Below are 17260 nucleotides of genomic sequence, written 5' to 3'. Positions count from 1 at the left end.
ACATGTCATGCACAGATACAGTAGGAACACATCGTGCACAGATGTGGTAGGAACACATCCTGCACAGATACAGTAGGAACACGTTGTGCACAGATAAAGTAGGAACACATCCTGCACAGATACAGTAGGAACACATCATGTACAGATCCAGTAGGAACACATCATGCACAGATACAGTAGGAACACAGATACAGTAGGAACACGTCATGCACAGATACAGTAGGAACACATTGTGCACAGATACAGTAGGAACACATTCTGCACAGATACAGTAGGAACACATCATGCACAGATACAGTAGGAACACATCCTGCACAGATACAGTAGGAACACATCATGTACAGATACAGTAGGAACACATCCTGCACAGATACAGTAGGAACACGTTATGTACAGATACAGAAGGAACACATCGTGCACAGATACAGTAGGAACACATAGTGCACAGATACAGTAGGAACACGTCGTGCACAGATACAGTCGGAACACATTGTGCACAGATACAGTAGGAACACATCCTGCACAGATACAGTAGGAACACATCCTGCACAGATACAGTAGGAACACATTGTGCACAGATACAGTAGGAACACGTCGTGCACAGATACAGTAGGAACACATTGTGCACAGATGCAGTAAGAACACGTCGTGCACAGATACAGTAGGAACACAGATACAGTAGGAACACATTGTGCACAGATACAGTAGGAACACGTCGTGCACAGATACAGTAGGAACACTTCATGTACAGATACAGTAGGAACACATCCTGCACAGATACAGTAGGAACACTTCATGTACAGATACAGTAGGAACACATCCTGCACAGATACAGTAGGAACACGTCGTGCACAGATACAGTAGGAACACATCCTGCACAGATACAGTAGGAACACATCCTGCACAGATGCGGTAGGAACACATCGTGCACAGATACAGTAGGAACACATCCTGCACAGATACAGTAGGAACACATCCTGCACAGATGCGGTAGGAACACATCCTGCACAGATACAGTAGGAACACATCATGTACAGATACAGTAGGAACACATCCTGCACAGATACAGTAGGAACACATCCTGCACAGATACAGTAGGAACACATCGTGCACAGATACAGTAGGAACACATCCTGCACAGATACAGTAGGAACACAGATACAGTAGGAACACGTTATGTACAGATACAGAAGGAACACGTCGTGCACAGATACAGTAGGAACACGTCATGCACAGATACAGTAGGAACACATCCTGCACAGATACAGTAGGAACACATCCTGCACAGATACAGTAGGAACACGTTATGTACAGATACAGAAGGAACACGTCGTGCACAGATACAGTAGGAACACATCCTGCACAGATACAGTAGGAACACATCCTGCACAGATACAGTAGGAACATGTCATGCACAGATACAGTAGGAACACATCCTGCACAGATACAGTAGGAACACATCCTGCACAGATACAGTAGGAACATGTCATGCACAGATACAGTAGGAACACATCGTGCACAGATGTGGTAGGAACACATCCTGCACAGATACAGTAGGAACACGTTGTGCACAGATAAAGTAGGAACACATCCTGCACAGATACAGTAGGAACACATCATGTACAGATCCAGTAGGAACACATCATGCACAGATACAGTAGGAACACAGATACAGTAGGAACACGTCATGCACAGATACAGTAGGAACACATTGTGCACAGATACAGTAGGAACACATTCTGCACAGATACAGTAGGAACACATCATGCACAGATACAGTAGGAACACATCCTGCACAGATACAGTAGGAACACATCATGTACAGATACAGTAGGAACACATCCTGCACAGATACAGTAGGAACACGTTATGTACAGATACAGAAGGAACACATCGTGCACAGATACAGTAGGAACACATCATGCACAGATGCAGTAGGAACACGTCGTGCACAGATACAGTAGGAACACAGATACAGTAGGAACACATCCTGCACAGATACAGTAGGAACACATCATGCACAGATACAGTAGGAACACATCCTGCACAGATACAGTAGGAACACATCATGCACAGATACAGTAGGAACATGTCATGCACAGATACAGTAGGAACACATCGTGCACAGATGTGGTAGGAACACATCCTGCACAGATACAGTAGGAACATGTCATGCACAGATACAGTAGGAACACATCCTGCACAGATACAGTAGGAACATGTCATGCACAGATACAGTAGGAACACATCGTGCACAGATGTGGTAGGAACACATCCTGCACAGATACAGTAGGAACATGTCATGCACAGATACAGTAGGAACACATCGTGCACAGATACAGTAGGAACACGTTATGTACAGATACAGAAGGAACACATCGTGCACAGATACAGTAGGAACACATCCTGCACAGATACAGTAGGAACACGTTGTGCACAGATAAAGTAGGAACACATCGTGCACAGATACAGTAGGAACACATCCTGCACAGATACAGTAGGAACACGTCGTGCACAGATACAGAAGGAACACATCGTGCACAGATACAGTAGGAACACATCATGTACAGATCCAGTAGGAACACATCATGCACAGATACAGTAGGAACACAGATACAGTAGGAACACATCATGCACAGATACAGTAGGAACACATCCTGCACAGATACAGTAGGAACACGTCATGCACAGATACAGTAGGAACACATCCTGCACAGATACAGTAGGAACACATCCTGCACAGATACAGTAGGAACACGTCATGCACAGATACAGTAGGAACACATCCTGCACAGATACAGTAGGAACACGTTGTGCACAGATACAGTAGGAACACGTTGTGCACAGATAAAGTAGGAACACGTCGTGCACAGATACAGTAGGAACACGTTGTGTACAGATACAGTAGGAACACGTCATGCACAGATACATTACAGCAATTAGACATTTTTTGTATTCATGCAACACAAACAAACACACAGCTTAGGAATCACACAGAGCCATAAGACATAGGAGCAGAATTAGGCTATTCAGCCCATCAAGTCTGCTCTGCCATGTGATCATGATTGATTTATTCCCCCTCTCAAACCCCGCCTGCACCCTGTAACTTTTGACACCCTGGCTAATCAAAAACCTATCAACCTCTTCTTTAAATATACCCATTGACATGGCCTCCACAGCCCCCAGTGGCAGTGAATTCCATTGTTTCACTACTCTTTAGCTACAGAAATAATTCCTGCTTGTCTCTCTCCTGAATGGATGTCCCTCTATTCTGAGACGGTGTCCTCTAGTCCTAGACTCACACACTATGGGAAACATCTTCCACATCCACCCTATTTAGGCCTTTCGAAGATCTTCCCCTTATTCTTATAAACTCCAGTGATTCCAGGCCCCGGGGCATTAAACACACCTCGTACTTTAACCCTTTCATTCCCTGAATCATTCTCGTCAATGTCCTCCAGACCTGCTCTAACGCCAGTACATCTTGTCTTCAATAAGGGTCCCTAAACTGCTCACAATACTCCATGCAGACTGACCAATGCCTTATCAAGCCTCACCATTGTATCCTTGCTATCGTGTTCTAGCCAAGTGAAAGACTAACATTGCATTTGCCCTTCTTACCACCAACTCATTCTACAAGTTAACCTTTAGGAAACCCTATAAAATGAATTGCAAGTCCCTTTGCACCTCTGAGTTTTGAGCTTTCTCCCCATTTAGAAAATAGTCTACACCTTTATTCTTCTACCAAAATGCATAACCATACACTTCCCTACACTATATTCCATTTGCCACTTTGTTGCCTATTCTCCCAGTCTATCTATTTCCTTCTGCAGACTCTCTGTTTCAACACTACCTGTCCCTCCACCGGTCTTCATATGTCCATAAATTTGAGCACAAAGCCATCAATTCCATCATCTAAACAACTGACATATAACATGAAATGAAGCCATCTCAACACAGACCCAGGCGGAATACCACTAGCCACCGGCAGCCAACCAGGAAAGGCTCCCTTTATTCCTACTCTTTGTCACTTTCCAGTCAGACAATCTTCTATACACTCTAGTACCTTTCCTGTAATACCATGGGTCCTTACCTTGTTAAGCATCTTCATGTTTTGCATCTTGTCAAAGGCCTTCTGAAAATCCAAGTAAATAACATCCGCTATCTCTCCATTGTCTATTCTCTTTCCTCAAAGAATTCCAATAGATTTGTCAGGCAAGTATTTCCCTTAAGGAAACCATGCTGACTTTGTCTTATATGTGCCTCCAAGCATCCTAAAAATGAACTTCATCATCTTCTTAACCACTGAAATCAGGCTAACTGGGCTATAATTTCCTTTCTTCTGCTTCCCTCTCTTCTTAAAGAATGGAGTGACAATTGCAATTTTCCAGTCCTCTGCAACCATTCCAGAATCTAGTGATCCTTAAAAGATCATTAATAATCCCTCCACAATCTCATCAGCTACCCATTTCCCTCAGAACTTGAGGAGTTGTCCATTTGGTCCAGGCAACTTATCTACCTTCAGACCTTTCAGCTTCCCAAGCACCATCTGCTTTGTAATAGCAACTGCTCTCACTTCTACCCCCCGACACTTCTGAATTTCTGGCATACTGCTTGTCTCTTCCATAGTGAAGACCATTGCAAAATGCCTATTAAGTTTGTCCGCGATTTCTACTTCCCCATTACTACCTCTCCAGCGTCACTTTCCAGTGGATGAACATTCCACTCTTGTCTCTCCTTTGCTCTTTATATATCTGAAAAGGCTTTTCGTAACTTTACTGATATTTTGGCTAGCTTACCTTTAAATTTCATCTATTCTCTTCCTATGTCTTTTTTTAGTTGCCTTCCGATGGCTCTTAAATCTAACTTCCCACTAATTTTTTACTATATTATATGCCCTCACTTTTCCTTCCTTCGACTTCCCTTTGCTCCCTTTAGAGTACTTCTTCATCGTTGGGATGTATTTACCCTGCACCTTCCAAATTGCTCCCAGAACCTCCTACCATTGGTGCTCTGACGTCATCCCTACTAATGACACTTCCTATCAGCTGGCCAGCTCCACTCTCATGCCTCTGTAAATCCCTTTACTCCACTACAACACTGACTTTATCTTTTTCCTCTCAAACTGCAGAGTGAACTTTATCATATTATGGTCACTGCTTCCTAAAGATCCCTTTACTTTAGGCTCAAATCTGGTTCATTACACAACAACCAATCCACAATTGTTTTCCCCCTAATGGGCTCAACCGCAAGTTGCTCCAAAAAGCCATCTCATAGTCATTCTATAAATTCCATCTCTTGGGATCCAACACCAACCAGATTTTCCCAGTTTTCTCGCATATTGAAATCCCCATGACTACCGTAACATTTCCCCTTTTTACAATCCTTTTCTATCTCTCTTTGTAACTTCTATCTCACATCCTGTCTACTATTTGGAGGCATGTATATAATTCCCATCAGGATCTGTCTTTGAATGCAATTCCCAATGCATCACCATTTATATTGGGACAAGTGAAGCAGATGAATTTTATTTGCATTCATTTTCATTTAAGAGAGTCAGTGGATGTTGTTTATTTGGATTTTCAGAAGGTCTTTGACAGGGTGCCTCACACGAGGATGCTTAAGAAGATAAGAGCCTATGGGATTACAGGAAAGGTACTAGAAAAGACAGAAATTTGGCTGCCTGACAGAAAGCAAAGAATAAGAATAAAGGGCGTCTTTTCTGGTTGGCTGTCAGTGATCAGTGGTGTTTTGCAAAGGTTGTTGCCGGGCCTGCTGTTTTCCACATTTTATGTTGATTCCAAGATTCAAAGCATATTTATTATCAAAGAAGGTATGCGGAATGCAACCCTGAGATTTGGATTTGGATGATGGAATTGATGGCTTTATGGTCGAGTTCGCAGATGATATAAATATAGGTAGTGTTGAGGAAACATGGAATCTGCAGAATGACTTGAACAGATTAGGAGAATGGGCAGAGAAGTAGCAGATGAAACACGGTGTAGGAAAGTGTATAGTCATGCACTTTGGCAGAAGGAATAAGGGCATAGACTATTTTCTAAACAGGACATGGATTCAGAAATTGGAGCTGCAAAGGGTCTTTGGTGTCCTAGTATACAGTTCAATGTACAATGCAAAATTAACATTAATTTCCAAAGGGCTAGAATATAAAAGCAAGGATTTAATGGTGAGACTTTATAAGGCTTGATTTGACCACATTTGGAATATTATGAGCAGTTTTAGGCCCTGTATCTAAGAACAGATATGCTGGCATTGGAGAACGTCCAGAGGAGGTTTATGAGAATGATACTGGGAATTAAAGGGTTAATGTATGAGCAACATAAGGGTTATCGTATGATGGCTCTGGGCCTATACCGGAGTTTAGAAGAATGAGGAATGAGAGGGAAAGTCTCATTGAAACCAACTGAATATTGAAAGGCCTGGATAGTGTGGATGTGGGGGGAATGTTTCAAATAGAGGGAGAGTCTACAACCAGAGAGCACAACCTCAGAATTCAAGGGAATCCCTTTAAAACAGCGATAAAGAGCAACATCTCTTGCCAGAGTGCTGTGAATGTATGGCATCCATTGCCATTCATGGCTGTGGAGGCTAAGTCATTGGGTACATAAAAAGGGGATGTTGATAAGTTCTTATTTAGTAATGGTGTCAAAGGTTATGGGGAGAAAGCAAGATAATGAGGGAAAATAAATCATCCTTGGTTGAATGGTGTGATCTTGATGGGCTGAATAGCTTAATTCTGGTCCAATGTCTCATGGTCTTATGGTTTTAACCAATGCAAACAGACGTCTTGCTAGATTTGAATACGTGCTCGATTTCGAAGACTCTTCATCGCCGTGGGAAATGAATCTGAGCTGACTGATATTATCCAAACCCTAAGGGCATCCTGTAAGATACACGGCGATGATTTCACCCACTCACAGGATTGTCTAATGTGCTACAACAAACGAAGTCATGGGGCGCCACCAATCCTGCACTTAACGTATACACCTCACTTCCAAGCTAAATGCAGGCCGGCCCTCCAGCAAACCCACCCTGCCTGGAGAGTTCTATAAATTGTTAGAAGCCCACAGAGGAGATGAATTATTGATTCTGTTCAATAAGAGATAAAGAAATTGCTTATCCTTGTTAAAAAAAAATTGCTGGAGCTAATTAAGCTGTGTAAAAGTACCTTGAGAAATTAGTTTAGTAGTCTACTAAATATAGATATTTTAAAATACATGATGCATTGCTGGAGACCCAGCTCTCATAATCCTCTAAATGGCAATCAACACAAATTGAATAAAAACATTGCGGAGCATTGTAAACATACGATGTTATTGTTTTCACTGCAAAGGTCCGTCACAGAATCACACTTTCTGTCATGCTCTGTCTGTTTCCATCTGTCACATACTCTGCACCTGACCCTCTGCTGAGCAGTAGCAGCTTATAGCGCAGGAGGAGGGCCATCATGGCCAGTCGTAACTTTCTGCTTGTGCCACTATTCTTTTGCTGCTCGTTTCCCTGCCGCCTCCCCTAGTCCTACAGCTTCCTCCATCACAAACTTAGACTTAATCTTTCAACAAGAAGAAGTTATTGCACCCAATAAGTAAAAATAATTTGGGATTGGATGCTGCAGTGTGCTGGTCGGCAAAGGGTCTCATTTGCAATACGATTGTACCAGTAAAGAGTTTAAGTTATGTTTGCTCCTGATTGTAAACTCTGTACTTTACCAGCTCATTCACTATGAAGCTATGGAGAGGGTGCAGAGGAGATTTACCAGGATATTGCCTGGATTGGAGAACAAGTCACATGAAGCAAGGTTAGCAGAGCTGGGACTTTTCTCTTTGGAGTGTAGAAGAATGAGAGGGGACTTGATAGAGGTCTACAAGATTATGAGAGGCATAGACAGGGTGGATAGTCAGTACCTGTTTCCCAGGGCACCAATAGCAAACACCAGAGGGCATATGTACAAAATTAAGGGAGGGAAGTTTAGGGGAGAGATCAGGGGTAAGTTTTTTACACAGAGGGTTGTGAGTGCCTGGAATGACTTGCCAGCGATGGTGGTGGAGGCTAAAACATTAGGGGTATTTAAGAGCCTCTTGGACAGGCACAAGGATGAAAGAAAATTGGAGGTTTTATGGGGTAGTGTGCGTTTAGTATTTTTTTAAGGATTATATGGGTTGGCACAACATGGAGGGCTGAAGGGCCTGTACTGTGCTGTAGTGTTCTTTGGTTCTATAGAACATACATAATATCAATGCACACGGAAAATGAAAATCAGCTACTGGAAGCAGAGAACACTGGGAATGGTTAGATCATGTCTGTGGAAACAGAAATGTGTTACTGTTTCAGGTCAGAGGTATTAACTCAGCTCCTCCCTCTGCAGGTGCTGCCTGAACTGCTATAGACAATGCTACCCAGAGCTAGGATGCACTGGTATTACCCCTCTGGGTTACTGACACTCCCCCTGAGCAATTCTGATTGGTTCACTCAGTTTCTGATGCATCTATTTACTGCTTTAGCTACTGTACTAGTAATTAGCTTGAGGAAAGAGATCTGGGTTACTCCAGGCCTATTGCCAGGGAGCCTATAAAGGGCCAAGCCTGTAACTGATATAGTGATATTGGCTGTGCTTTAAAAATGGCCAGAATAGTCTATGGAACTATTCTTAATGTCTGTGGCTGGTGGGTGGGGAGATAAACTAATAGATTTTGTTCTGAAGTGTCCGTTCTTTTTTGCCTTTAGGAGTTTGATGCCGAAGACACTGGACGGTCAGCTCACCATGGAGAAAACACCCAGTTACTTTGTCACCAGAGAAGCACCGAAACGAATCTTCTCCATGGCAAAGGGCACCAAGCTGGTGGTGGTGGTCCGGAACCCAGTGACCAGAGCCATTTCGGACTACACCCAGACATTGTCCAAGAAACCTGAGATTCCAACCTTTGAGGTTCTGGCCTTCAAGAACAGGACCCTGGGCCTGATCGATGCCTCTTGGAGTGCCATCCGCATTGGGATCTATGCCTTACACCTGGAGAACTGGCTCCAGTTCTTTCCCCTCTCCCAGATCCATTTCGTCAGCGGGGAGAGGCTCATCATTGACCCGGCTGGAGAGATGGGAAAAGTCCAGGACTTCTTGGGCCTCAAGAGGATCGTCACAGACAAACATTTTTACTTCAACAAAACCAAGGGATTTCCGTGCCTGAAGAAACCTGAAGACAGCAGCCTGCCAAGATGCCTCGGGAAATCCAAGGGGAGAACTCATCCAAAAATAGATCCTGATGTAATCCATAGACTGCGAAAGTTTTACAGACCTTTCAACGTCATGTTCCATCAGATTACAGGAGAAGACTTTGATTGGGAAAAGGATGAAAATCAAGAAATTATTTGAGCATGTCAACATCCAGAAGTTCAATAGAAGAGTATAGAAACTGGTTTCTTATTGAAGAAAGATATAGAACTAATAGGGCCATACTGATCGTCCTTCAAAATATAGAATGTTAATAAGATTGTAATTAATAAAAAAAGAGGAATGATTTTTCAGCTATATTACAGATTACCAAAGGTGTTATGCTTATGAATTGTGGTTATTTTAGAGATGATTTTCATGTTGAGGTCAGCTTAACTTGCTGTTCTTTTCTCACAGTTTCCTTCGTCCACATCAGATTGGTTGATAAAATCTCCTGAGGAAGCTCCAATCTGTCTTTATTGTGTCTCCTTCAGGACATTGCATCTTCGGATGATTTACTTTGCTAATGCAAGGACTAATGTTTCGCCACAGATGTCACAGAAAAAGAAAGCAAGGAAAGGGGAGAGCTTTCTGATGATCGCAGTGACAGATGGAAATGTCAAGTGCAGTACGAGTTCGATTCTAGCTGCAAATATCAAACAGTTGCAGGCAGGTAGAAGGGGAGAGTTAGATTCAGGGTCAAGCTAATTTCAAGATGTCACGTTGAGCTCTACCAGGCCAGGTAGAATGGTGGACAGACAGACCTATGTACTTCCTCACTTTTACTATTTAATTCCTCCAGCGTCTGTGCACCAATCACAGTACTGCCAGGGTGATGAGCATGATGTAGTCCGTTGTAAATTTGGTCAGTGACATTGGTTGTGTTCCTCTATAGCTGAGAAAACTTTAGTAAACCACCCTTAGTAAACCTCATTTCAGTGCAAACACAGGGTGATACTTTTTATAATGTTCCGCACCTTCAGTGTGCAGTGTGTACCTTACATTCGTTAATTTTTGCAAGAAAGATCAGGCTTGAAATATAAAAACATAGAAAACAGGTGCAGGAGAAGACTTCTCAGCACTTCAAGCCCGCTCTGGTACAAGGCAATACACACAAAATGCTGGAGGAACTCAGCAGGTCAAACAGCATCTATGGAAATAAATGAACAGTCAATGTTTCGGGCCGAGACCTTTCATCAGGACTGGAAAGGAAGAGGGTAAAGCCAGAACAAGGTGGTGGGGGGAAGGGGAGGCGTACAAGCTGGAGGGTGATAGATGAGACCAGTGGAGGGGAAGGAGGGTGAGTCGTTCCTTTCTTTGGTCCAAACTGGATCTCCCGAGTCCCTTTTCCTCCCTTCCCACCATCATCTCCCCAAGTTGTTCTTGTTTATTCACCTATCTTCTCCCATCCTGTCCATCCTGCTTTCCAAATTCTCCTTCTCATTCGTGGTGAATGTACAGCCATATCTCTTAAGGATAAGGGGTCTTCTTGCATTCTGCGAATCAGCCTTTAGCCCAGCATTTTTGCACTTGTTTGCATCATCGGTATTTTGAGATAAACTGGCCTGAAGATTTCCAGCAACTGGAAAGTTTTTATTTCTGCTGTTAGTCTCAGAACCTCCAGACTGAGAAGACGAAAGGAAGCGAAGTGGATGCCCCCTTGATCAGTGAATCTGAGCTGAGAGGTCCGACCACGGATATTATGTCTTAGCAGCTCCAGATACACAAGCCTGATATGGTGAGCAAGCTTCCCCTCGCCACACATCCCATGAACCCAGATGAACTGCAGAGGCCAGTACAGTTTGGTACCAGCTGCTTTGCAAGAGTTGCCAGTCAGTTGTTGAACTCAACATAGGACTGTCTTAGGGACTCCAGCTCCAGATTTTTCCCTCAGTGTTTACTCCCGAAGCCTTTCCCGTGAGTGGGTATGGCCGCAAGTCAGAAGAGGTTTGAGATCAGAGTTTTCCTTCTCCTAGGTGAGCTGCCAACCATGGCTGACGAGCTGCATCTGTTCAAAGCGACTGGTTTTAAGGCGACAGAAACCCACCTTTGCCCCTTAAGATTCCTTAAGATTGTTATAGCTGGGGATGTTAATGGGGACAAGCTCCCAAAGGCGGGTACTCAAATAGCTTCTGACAACCAAGCCCAGCTCCCGGCCCTCGTGTGTGGCTAAGCTGCTGAGCCCACTGGAACTGTTTCTACTGCCAGGAGTCTGGTGTAAGTGGTTTCTTGTCTCATGCACCACGATGCAGTGAAAAGCTTTTGTGTGCCTTCCAGACGAATCGTTCTGTACAGAAGTCCAAACAAAGAAACCAGAACGCAGAGTATTGTGTTACACTTACAGAGAGTGCGATGCAACTGACTAATAAAGTACAAGTACCACGATAAGGGGCATTGAGAGATCTTTAGCATAAAGACCCCGGAGGCCCGTTCAATAGCCTGATAACACATGGATTGAAGCTGTTCCTGAGCTTGTGCTCCTGATTTTGTACCTTCTGCCAGATGGGAGCCAGGAGTAGAAAGAGTGACTGAGATTGGAGGGACCTTTGATTACGATAAACTGCTTTTCTGGGGCAGCTGAAAGTTTAAACTGAGGGAATGCTGATTTGCCTGCCAGACTGTGTTCTTATTTTCTGCTTATCATGCTGCTGGTGTTCAGGGCATCAGTGAAGGTTCTCCATCTCTGGTGGTGCTCAGGGCTTCCTTCATCTTGTTAGTAGCTTCCTCGTGGTTTTCACTGCTTCAGTCAAGCAAATCCTCAGTGGAGACTCAGGGATACCATTGCACTCACAGTTTTGTTTTACCAGGGGTTTGTTAGGCCTGAGCTGAACACCGGAACCTGGAGGACCAGTGAAACTCTCTTAGTCTGGCCTCTACCCTTTGACCTGTTTAACATGGGTGACCCTACCAAGAACCAAAGCGCAAAGCCCTGACTCCAACCAACATAGCTCTCCAGGTCATTGAGGCATGCAAGCCTCCAACCCCGACAAGGTTGTGCGGTTTCCTGCAGCCATGCACAGATCAGTTGCCATATTACGATGCAATGCATATGGAAATGATATTTAATATGGTTCCTTAGGAGATATTTCTGTAAGTCAATAAGGCCATGGTTGAGCCCACATGATGCAGCTTGAGAGCTTTGTTAATACAGGTACCATTGCAAAAGGCTTTTATGGAGAGTCAGAGAGGTTACAGGGATCTGCCCTTTGCTTGGAGTTTGTGTATTCTCTCTTCTGTCATATGGATTTCTAATGGGTGCTCTAGTTTCCTTTCACTTCGTACAGATGCTGTCATGGGATTGACTGGCTGCCCTGTGTTGCCTGTGGATGCAGATCAACCAAGGGGGAGTGTTGGGATGTGTGAGAGAGAATGAGGCACAGGGCAGTAAGGAAATAGGTAAAGGGATTGATGGTAGGTCTGATGGGATCTGGATGGAGCTAGTATCAATCTGATGGACCAAATGGCCACCTACTATGACATTTTTACAAGGTTTATCTAGGGCAGCGTTGGCAGGTTAGATGATGGCATCAAGATGATGAGCATGGGTGTGGATCCCATGAACGGGGGGGACCTACCTGTGGATAATGTTGGGAAAGGATGTTAAAGTGAGGACAGGGAGATGAATCGGGATGAAGAGCAATGGACTGGGAAAAGAAGCCATTTCTGAAGTTGTGCTTATACAACTGAGGGTGAAGCTGTTCATGTGAGTCCGTGTGAAAGGGAAGAATTCACAGTGACTCCTTCACCTCTAGTGTAAGGAAAAGGATAGGTTCAGCTGCTGCCTTCTCAGATCACGGTCATCCCATTTCTTGATATTCATTTGTCCAGTGTAGAATGGAAAAATTCTAGTAAATAGGACTGTTCTATACAGAAGTAACACCTTCAGAAAGTCCTCTTTCAGAGTTCAGATCCCTCTGTAGACTCTGTTTTCTTTTACTCATTATCTCCTGATACAAGAGTCTCTCAGAAGACAGGATGGAGGTAATTGAGAATAATTCTTTATGTGATTCTAATTTCCCTCTGGTAATTGCTTCCATTGTCTGGCATGAGCTGCTGATTTGTCCACCTCTGCCATCGATTGAAGTGTGTACATTAATTGAAGGCCTGTGAATGAGCTTTTTTGTATTTATATGAGGTGAGCGATTGATCCTGAAGTATGGCTACCTTTTACAATCATGCTACGCTTCAGTGACTACTCTTCTTGATCTAATGCAGTCAAAAATAAGTTTTGTTTGCACTCTTGATCTATAAGGCAATTTAAACCACGGAAATATCCTAAGCGTGCATACCCTCTGCTGCAGCTTTGCGGCATCTTGCCAAGTTTTAGAGTCAGGACCTTCAGCCCAAAGAGTCCATGCTGATCAAAATTTCCATCCAAACTATGTGTCTGTATTTGACCAATATCCTTCTGAACCTTGGTCTTTTAAATGTTGTTTATGTACCCAGCTCAATCACTTCCCCTGGCAGCTCATTTTATATATGTACCTCCTTCTATGTGAAAAAATTGCCCCTTAGGTTCTTATCAAATTTCTCCCCTTGAACCTTAGATCTACAGTGGGGCTCGGAAGTTTGTGAACTCTGTAGAATTTTCTCTATTTCTGCATAATATGACTTAAAATGTGATCAGATCTTCACGTAAGCCCTAAAACTAGATAAAGAGAACCCAAGTAAATAATAACACAAAAAACATTATATTTGTTCATTTATTTATTGAGAAAAAAAATCCAATATTCCATGTATTTGTTGGGAAAAGTATATGAAGCTCTGGGGTAATGCCTTCCACATAAGCTATTTGGAGTCAGGTGTTCCAATCAATGAGATGAGATTGGAAGTGTGGGTTGTAGAGGTGCCCTGCCCTATAAAAAAGACACACAAATTCAAGTGACTTACAGAGTCTGCTCTTCTGAAGAAAGATCTGTTAATGTGCGCCATGCCTTGATCAAAACAACTTAGGAGAATTGTAGAGATGCATGAAGCTGGAAGGGCGACAAAAGCATTTCTAAAGACCTGAGTGTTGAACATCAGTCCACAGTAAGAGCAATTGTCTACAAATGGGGGGATCTCAGTACTGTTGCTGCTCTCCCTAGGAGTGGGCATCCTGTAACGATCACACCAAGAGCACAATGTGCAATGCTGAAGAAGGTGACAAAGAACCCAAGGGTAACTGCAAGAAGCCTGCAGAGATCTGTAGAACTTGCTAAAGTTTCTGTTCATGTGTCCACTATAAGAAAAGCAATGGTGTTCATGGAAGGGCACCACAGAGGAAACCATTGCTCTCCAGAAAAAAACTTTGCTGCGCATCTCAAGTTTGTAAAAGATCACCTGGATGTTCTACAATGCTTCTGGGACAGTCTGTGAACAAATGAAACAGAAGTTTATATTTTTGGCAGAAACGTGCATTGCTATGCTTGGAAGGAAAAGGGCGCTGCAAACCAACACCAAAGCTTCACCCCAACCATGAAGCACGGTGGAAGGAGCGTCACAGCTTGGGGCTGCTTTGCTGCCTCAGAGCCTGGACAACTTGCAATTGTCGAGGGAACAGTGCATTCAAAATTGTATCAAAGCATTTTACAGGAGAATGTCAGTGTAGCAGTCCATCACCTGAAGCTTAATGGAAGTTGGATAATGCAACAAGACAATGATCTGAACATGAGTAAGTCAACAACAGAATGGTTTAAAAAGAAGAAAATTTGTGTTTTGGGTTGGCTGAGTCAAAATCCTGACCTTAATCCTAAAGAAATGTTGTGGAAGGACCTGAAGCAAGCAGTTAATGCAAAGGAGCCTACCAACATACTAGAGTTGAAGCAGTTTTGTAAGGAGGAATGACCTAAAATTTCTCCAAGCCGACGTACAGAAATGTTGGGTTGAAGTTATCGATGTACAGGGGGGTCACACCAGTTACTAAAAGCCAAGGGTCACATACTTTTCCAAACAAATACATGTAATATTGGATAATTTTTATCAATAAATAAACAAGTATAATTTTTTTGTTTTTTATTTAATTGGTTCTCTTTATCTAGTTTTAAGACGCATGAAGATCTGATCACATTTTAGGTCATATTTATGCAGAAATAGAGAAAATTCTACAGGGTTCACAAACTTTCTTGCACCACTGCACATCCCGTAGTTCTTGATTCCCCAACCTGGGAAGGATTCTGCATGTATTCACCCTCTCTACCCCTCAAGATTTTACACATCTTCCACCAGATGATCCAAACATGATCCCTACCCTTTGGAAGAACAAGTGCAGAGGTCGTAGCAAAACCTCCACCTATGCATTCCCTGTTATGAACTATGCGTTGCTCGGTAGGCTGTTAACGTCTTAAGAAGTCTATCAGATTTATACCTGTGAGGAAATCAAATGCGATTCCTTCAAACGCCCTTCACAGGCTACCTCTAGAACAAGGGTTCCCAACAAGGGTTAATGGTAGGGGTCCATGGCATAAAAAAGATTGGAAACCCCTGCTTTCTAAAACTTTCTTTCAACATTACTGCTATCCAGAGAACAGTTATATGATTGACATGATGCTTAAAAGTAATTTCTGATTTTTACAATGGGTATTACATCCAATACACTACTCGGCTTTATTTTTGTATGTTAAAGATTTCTAAACTAATTTTAGATCTTTACAAAGTTATCAAACTCAGTTTCCAATCTCACCACAATCTTTGCTGGAGTTGAACTTCTGTAGATAGCCTGACCTGGATCAACTGTATCAAAGATTTTAGTGAAATTAAGAAATATGTGTAGCAACTGATGGTTTAGCTAAATGGACCCCATCACCTCCACTGAGACGTAGGCTGCTGAGAGCAGCTAACCAAAGCTTTCCTCTTGGGCTAGTCTTTCAAGATGTCCCTATGTACAGCCCATCCTTCCTCTCACAGAGTTGAGGTCTTTGGAGCTTCTGTTGACATTTCTGTAGCACTATGTCTTTACAAGGTAGTGTTGCTAGCCCCATGCCCAACTCTCCTCCTTTTGAATGTCCATGGTAGAGACTGTCCGATGGAGTTGTCTCTTTCCCATTTCCAATCAAGTGTCTTCAACTGAAACATTGACCCTGTTTCTCTCTCCACAGATACTACCTGATCTGCAGAAGATTTGTAATTGTAATTGTAATTTGTAATTGTCACTGTCAGATCGACTTCACTTTTGAAATTACGGTAGCATGGAGGTTGGCGTAACATTATTACAGCTCGGGGCCAGAGTTCAATACCGACATCTTCTGTAAGGATCTATATATCCTCCCTGTGGAATGTGTGGGTTTTCTCTGGGTGCACCAGTTCCCTTCCAAAGTCCAAAGACATACTGATTAGTAAGTCAATTTGTTATTGTAGTATGTCCCGTGATTAGGCCAGGGTCTAAATTAGGGGTTGCTGGGTAGCGTGGCACGCAATGGTGAGCTGGATGGACCTATCCCACACTGTACCTCTAAATGAAAGAAAATGAAATACTCAACCAATCATTCAGCATCAGCACATTCCACTAAGTTTTAAATTCCTGGAAATGGATTAATAATTATCTACCTCACACCCAGGTGGAAACTTCTACATGTAAATTGTTTCTGACAAATTACACTGAGATCTGGACATGGTTAAAGGTATAGACCATGTGCCCCAGCATCAGCTCCTGCCTATGTGCACCACAGTTTAAAGGGAGTTATTCTTTCCAGTCTGGGGTAATGCCGTAATGATTCAGAGCCTAAATGAAAAGCATTCAGTTGCTGCACTCCCTCTCATCGACAATGAAACTCACCTTCTGTCTCTTTCACTCTCAATCTCTCAGTGCATCTGTCACACTTGCTCTGCATTTCTGAGTCCAGTTTTATCTCTCGTTTCTCCCTCACAGGCCCTCTCAGCCCAAACTCATAGCTAAAGGTCGGCATTTCAAGGCTCCTTAGTGTATCGAGGCAAGATGGCACGCTTTGAACAGAGATGTGCAGTGATCAAAAATAGCTGGTGGAAGAGCAAACAGCTCAGCCACGTGTGAAATATCTCATACGGTGAGCGTACAGTCCAGAGAGAAATTGATTGGTG

The 17260-nt window shown here is 43.1% G+C and overlaps 1 protein-coding gene across 1 annotated transcript in view; it reads left to right on the top strand.

Moving 5' to 3' along the window:
* The window catches only part of LOC132399405 (heparan sulfate glucosamine 3-O-sulfotransferase 4-like), a 233733-nt gene extending 224038 nt beyond the window's left edge, over positions 1–9695 (top strand). Inside the window, exon 2 of the mRNA XM_059979709.1 lies at positions 8746–9695. Coding sequence (XP_059835692.1) covers positions 8746–9388 — 643 coding nt within the window. The 3' untranslated portion in view covers positions 9389–9695. The remainder of the gene's footprint in view (positions 1–8745) is intronic.
* Positions 9696–17260: the final 7565 nt, after the last annotated feature.

This window comes from Hypanus sabinus, chromosome 9 (assembly GCF_030144855.1).
Source record: "Hypanus sabinus isolate sHypSab1 chromosome 9, sHypSab1.hap1, whole genome shotgun sequence".
Taxonomy (NCBI): Eukaryota; Metazoa; Chordata; class Chondrichthyes; order Myliobatiformes; family Dasyatidae; genus Hypanus; species Hypanus sabinus.
Note: the sequence above shows the minus strand (reverse complement) of the source record. Positions and strands in the feature narration are given on the sequence as shown.